The following is a 6,543-nucleotide window of genomic DNA, read 5'->3' as shown; positions in this document are numbered from 1 at the left end:
CTACCGAAGCATCCATCAGATATGAATGATAACAATAGCAAGTTATAGCATTGAATCAAGAAATTGCCACTCCTTCATGGGAGATTCAGTTTGTCCTTGAGGCCATTCGGAAGCTGAGTGCAGTTATTTCTGGAATGAGGCTGCTCATGACATTGGTAAAATGGTCTTTGTTTTGTAACTGTTTTGATTCTGTTTCTACTTGGTGTTTTCCTTCAAGCTTGTGCCAAACCTCGAGGAGTTTGGATTGCTTTTAAATGGAACTTCTCTGTTAGCCAAAAAAAGAAGTAATTTATATATCCAGAGAAAATGATTTGTCTTTTCCAAGGCTTCCAATTCCTTTTATCGAGGATTAAAGGGGCTTGTCGTTTAAGAAGCTATGACTTATCTTTAAAAGCTTGCAACTTGTTATTTTCCCTAGGTTTTTTACTTCCTCCAACTTGTGCTTAATGGCCCGTCTAGATTGAGGGCGAGGGAGAGGGAGAGGGAGCAGAATAAAGTAGAGTAGATTTAGCTTAAAATTAATTTATTTTAAGTCAATTCTACTTTATTTTCTTTCACTCTCCCTCGTTCTCTCTTTTATCCAAACGGGCCATAAAAGGTTTGTTACAGGTCTTGCTAGAGGTAGCTTACGTCTGTTACAGTGTTCCCTAGCTGATTGAATCTTTGCAGCTCACTGTTGAGGAATCTTTTTTTATTTATTTATAAACACTGTTGAGGAATCCCAACTAGGCTTTGCTGTGGTATTAATTTATTGATGCACCTTGTGCCGGCCGGTCAGTTGTCAAGAGTTTTTTCTTTTAATAATCTTTTAGCTCGGTTGTTTATTGACCATTTTTTAACATATCTCTTTGTTTTTGTTTTTTGTTTCCTAGGTATAATTATACTTTAACAAACCTTTTGGTAATGAGGATAACCTTTCTGATTTTACTTTTTAGAGCTCTAAGCAAATAAGTAGTAAAAAGTTGCATTTAAAATTTTGAAATGCACTTTAGGTCATCTCTATTTTCTCATGTTACACCTTTTCGCTAACATGGTCTTGTACAGTGGAGTCAGACCCATGTGGATATTCTTCCTTATAATAACCCAGTCAATTCACAAGCATTTGAGAATTTCGTGATTCATATTTACAAGACAGGAGAAAAGTATATTTGGATTATCACTTGGACAGTTTATGGAAGGCAAGTAAAATGGAAAAGAAAGAGAAAAGCTAGAGAAACGTGGGAGACAGGAACGAATAGTGAGGAGAGAAAATAGGGGCAAGAAATTGTGGGTTGTAGTAGTTACTCAATACTCACATTAATAACCAAAACTTGTGTTTATTTGTAAAAATAAGAACACTAATGAGAAAAATTTAACTGGGTCTCTATCCTTTAATGAGGTTATTGGAATTTGGATCGCATCAAGGGAGTTTCGCTTTCCAATAACGCACCTATATGGTATAATAAAGAATAATATTAAAAGAAAAGAAATACTAGATTGAGAAACAGATTATGACATATAACTAATCTAAAAAAACCGCTTGTTTAACAAGAAATTTTCCTTTTCGATAGTTTTCGTAAACAGTACCTCACACCCTGTTATCTTCTCTACAGTCTCTACACATTTAGACCAATGAAGAAGCAAAGACAAGATACAATGACACATTCTATGCAATATTGGCACCAAAATTGGCATATAAAGTATAATACAACCTAGCTAGATAAAACTATAAAAGTAGCAACTAAACAGAGTGGACTTCTTTATGTGGCAAAATCTGTGAGCCATGCGTGGCGTCTACACACTCACTCTACAGAAGCATTTGCTTGACTTCATCTTCATTCTCTATTGATTATCAGATCAACAGGTGATGGGGCCAGCTCATCTACAGTTCAACTGTCCAAATTCATCACTGACCAATGAATCTACAGCTAGAGCTAGCTATACTCCCTTTACCTATGTGTATATACTGTAGACTACTAAAATACGTCTTGGTATTTAAAATTTGGGATTATTTTATATTTGATTTTGTTTTCATATTAATCATTCATTTTTATTTAGTAAATTGACCATTTTAGCTTTTAACTATTTTGTGAAATTTAGCTTTAAAATGATCTGGAATGCAAGAACTTTCAATATTATGTACCAAAAAAACATATTATGGATGAGTACATTACAAAAATGAATTGCATGACTAACATGAAAACAATTTTAATCATGAAAAAATTTAAACACAAATAGTCAAAATAAAAACTATTAGACTTATGAAAGAGTAGATTTAGGGGCATTTAGTAAATAATATAAAAATCTGTGTGTGTGTGTGTGTATGTGTCTGTCACAAGACATTAGTATTATTATATTGATATTGAGAGAGAGAGGGAGAGGCGTGCGTTTACTTCCCACCGAGGTTTCTTTTCTTTTCTCTCCATCTCTCATTCCGCAGTTACACGCTTCAATTAACTTGTGCCTGTTGCCTATTCATATTTCTCTACCGCGCTTCTTCAATTCTCTCTCTCTCTCCCTCTATTTCTGGTAACTCTCTCTCTCTCTCTCTGAATTTTGTATTGGATTTGTTGCATATTGCAAACACAGTTTAATCAAATTTGGAAATTTCACTTTGCATTCTCCTCAAATCTCACATTTCTATGCTTCTTCGCTTTCTTTCAATTTTTTCTTTTTCTTTATTTCCCTTTTGGTTTTTGCTTTAGATCTTTGAACCTTTAATGCTACTATTACTGATCTGTTATTCCAATCAGTTTTTTTTTTTTTAATTAGCTAACAGTAAATATTTGATGCATATTTGGTTAATTCTTCCTGTTATCATTTCGGTGTCATAAAAATATAATTTTTTTTAGACACGATTCAGTGCAAAGCAATTCTCACAACTCTCCTTTTTTTTTTTTTTTTTAATAATATTCCAAATCCAAATTTTGAGTGAGTGCCCCGTGTAGTCTTTGAATTTTTTTATGCTAATTTTATCTGTGTATTTTGACCATGAATCTGTTAGCTGTTGAATGCTTAAAAAAATTTGATTCTGCACTAATTAGACACCAAAATTTAAGATTTTTAATTGATGCAACCTGTGAGGGTAGTTGAAGTGGTTGATATGTCCATGCTTTAGTTAAAGGAAAGTAGCTATTAATAGAAATTTTCATTGATCTAGTTGTTATTAGGATGGATTTTTTTTTTTTAACATCTGGGTAAACTATCTTTGAATTCCCAATATAAATTTAGTGTTTTTTTTTTTTTTTTGCTTTTTTTTAGTTGTTAGATAATGTCTAATGGATGAGAATTAGTTTTGTGTATTTGCTTGTGGGAGCTTTTCCCAGATTCTGTCTTTTTGTACTATGTGGAAAGCAAACAAAAGGGAGATTAAATAGAATTTTTTTATAAAAAAAAACTTTATTTGAAGCTGGGTGTTTTTGGCAATGATGGGTTAGATGCTTTAGGTTTCTATGGTTTCCAATTAATTTCTATATATAGTTCTATATTTGTGCCCAGAACCTATTTGATGGGCCATCCTTGTCAGAATAATATTACTAAACAAAACGATTTGCTACTCTGAGATGTGGTTATTCTAGTACTAGGCAGTTACACCAGTATTTATTTTTCTTTAGCATTGAGTTTGGAATCATTTTAGTTCTTAAATATAGTCACTGAAGTCAGTAATTCTTTGCATATGAGTCATGGGCAAATATATTGAGGTAGCTTGCAGCTTGTGTGCCCTTTGGTCTGGGCAAGGGCATAAGGCTGTAATCAGGAACTGAATAAGTTTTTTGGAAGAGGAATGAAAAGTCTTAAGGGACATCAAAGTATTCATACTTTGATTGTTATTGGGCATTGCAATTAATATGTATTTTACAAGAACAAGTTTCGAATAAATGGCCCATTTTGTATGAGGCTTCAGTTATTTTAAGTAGTAGTTTGATTGGATGAAGTCATACGATGTATTTTAAATTATGTATGGCAGAAGAAATTGGTAAAACAGTACTGAGAGGAGATCCTTGCAAATGAAAATAAACCATTTAATCATATTTTATGTTATCATCATCATCATCATCATTATTATTTAAAAAATAAGCTATCAGGTAATATACCTCTGTCTTGACCTAAAGTATACAATCAGTACGGAAGGGTGCCATACTGCCTGCTAATTATTAATGTCCAAGGGTAAGTATTAGAAGCCCCATTGTCATAAATAGCGTTTGGAATGATTATGTTTGCTTTCTGTGACGTTCATATTGAATCTCATTGTTGCATGTCGGCTTGTTTTATTTTTTCATGAAATGATTGCCGTTTCAAATTTTTCGTCATTCATCACCGCTTTTGTATTGGGCTTTGTTCTGGGGGATGGATCTTTTTTCCTCAACAATATGATTTACATGATATATTTTATTGGAGGGGGGTTATAATAGTCACTACCTCCCATTAATTTTCGCTAGGACATTAATTGGAGATGGTGACTATCATTTGAGAGGGGAAATGATAGTCAATGTCTCCAATTAAATTGAGAATATCATTATTCATCTCCATTGTGGTGGTAATGTTCTTGCATCTCTAGCAGCTACCTCCATCTTCTGAAATTTACTTGAGCCATGCTTTAATGGTAATTAATTCTCACATATTGATGCTGAGCTTATAAGCAGTCAATTGGTTGGGGTTTAATAAATTACGGGCCCTCAAACAGGCAAGATTTTGCTGGAATTACTTTTATGAGGTTGCTAGTTGTCCTCATTTAGGCACTATGTGAAGTAGATCCTGATCTGTACATTCAATTTTTTCCCCCATTAACATTCTAGACTCATTAAACACCTTAAATTTACTGGGAATTCATCCTGTTTTTAGGATCTCCAAAGTAACCACCAAAGATGCTATTTGTGAGCATTTTGATACATGTGGTGGGGCCTCTCTATTCTCTAAGTATTGATTCCTTTGAATATCGTAATAAAAAAACTACAAAAAAAAAAAAAAAAACTATAGAAGTAACATTTGCTGTTATTGGTACGGTTTGAACCCTTTGCCCTAACTAGATAGCTATTATTCCTATGTTTCTTATATACGAATGTAACATGATAAGTTACATTTTCTGATGTAACATGATCTTTGCAATCAAATTATAAAAATATGAGACCTTGTCACTCTCTTCCAGGTGTTTTGTGGCACAAATTTGTCATACGGTGATTGACAATGGAGCTCAATACCATTAAAGATGCTTTTGATCGTGTGGCGAAGAAACAAAAGCTGTCCTGTTCAAAAACTCAAGAAGTAATTGACCAGATTATCCAAGAAATGGAAAAGGCATTAGAGAAAATACTGTCAGCCCATGATCCTGAGTCTGAACTTGATTATAAAACTGTCCTTTCTGATATTCGAACCACACTAAAAGATATTGCTCCACTCAGTCAGCTGGAAGGCACACAAAAGGAGCTGAACATAGCACTGAGCAAGTACTCAAAGCTTCTTGAGAAATCCTTCAATTCAGATATATCTAAGGCTTATCGAAATGTTGACTTTGATGTGCACACAGTAAACCAGATAATTGCCGGCCATTTCTACCGGCAAGGCCTGTTTGACATGGGTGACTGCTTCATAAGTGAGGCTGAGGAACCGGAATATGCTGGTGCAATGAAATCCCCATTTTTGGAAATGAATCAGATACTTGAAGCTATAAAGAGTCGGGACTTAGGGCCAGCACTGAATTGGGCAGACAATAACTCTGAAAAACTTAAACAAAATGGATCTGACCTTGTTCTGCGACTACACAGCATGCAGTTTTTAGAAATACTCCAAAAGGGAAGCACAGATGAAGCTCTCAAGTATGCCAGGAGTCACCTAACTCCTTTTTCTTCCAACCACATGGCTGAACTCCAGAAGCTCATGGGCTGTCTTCTCTGGGCTGGAAAACTTGATCGCGCCCCATATTCTGCATTACTATCACCCGCTAATTGGGATAAACTAGCTGAGGAGCTAACCAGGCAGTTCTGCAATCTTTTGGGGCACTCCTATGAGAGCCCATTGAGTGTGACTATAGCAGCAGGGGTCCAGGGGTTGCCATCGCTTTTGAAGTTTATGAATGTGATGGCAGGGAAGAAGCTTGAATGGCAGTCTATGAAGCAGTTGCCTGTGCCAGTGGAGTTGGACAAGGAATTTCAGTTCCATTCCATCTTTGTGTGTCCAGTGTCCAAGGAGCAATCAACAGAAGATAACCCACCCATGTTGATGTCCTGTGGCCACGTGCTGTGCAAGCAGTCTATAATGAAGATGTCCAAGAACAGCACAAAATCTTTCAAGTGCCCTTACTGTCCTAGTGATATTGATGCAACACTATGTAGGCAACTTCATTTCTGATATATGTTCATCGGGTTGTGTTACTCTTCTTCTTCTTCTTCCACTGTGATGAACTGAATCAAGTTGTGTAGAAACTAGCTGTGTTGTGTAGTAGGGGTGTGTGGGATCGGTGGCGGCCAAAGCTGACAGGTCTGTTGTGATGCACTGTCCTTTGATGCATTTGTTGTAAATAGACATTCTTTCTCTGTTGCTAATGAAAAGTTACGTCAGTTCCTGAAA

General features: G+C 35.3%; 1 protein-coding gene across 1 annotated transcript; it reads left to right on the top strand.

The window, feature by feature from the left end:
* Window positions 1-5,163: 5,163 nt before the first annotated feature.
* LOC142624398 (protein RMD5 homolog) lies at window positions 5,164-6,543 on the top strand. The gene has a single exon (XM_075797963.1). The coding sequence runs from the start codon at window positions 5,164-5,166 to the stop codon at window positions 6,322-6,324; it is 1,161 nt and encodes a 386-aa protein (XP_075654078.1). The 3' UTR covers window positions 6,325-6,543.

Source organism: Castanea sativa, chromosome 2 (assembly GCF_040712315.1).
Source record: "Castanea sativa cultivar Marrone di Chiusa Pesio chromosome 2, ASM4071231v1".
In the NCBI taxonomy this organism is placed as follows: Eukaryota; Viridiplantae; Streptophyta; class Magnoliopsida; order Fagales; family Fagaceae; genus Castanea; species Castanea sativa.
Note: the sequence above shows the minus strand (reverse complement) of the source record. Positions and strands in the feature narration are given on the sequence as shown.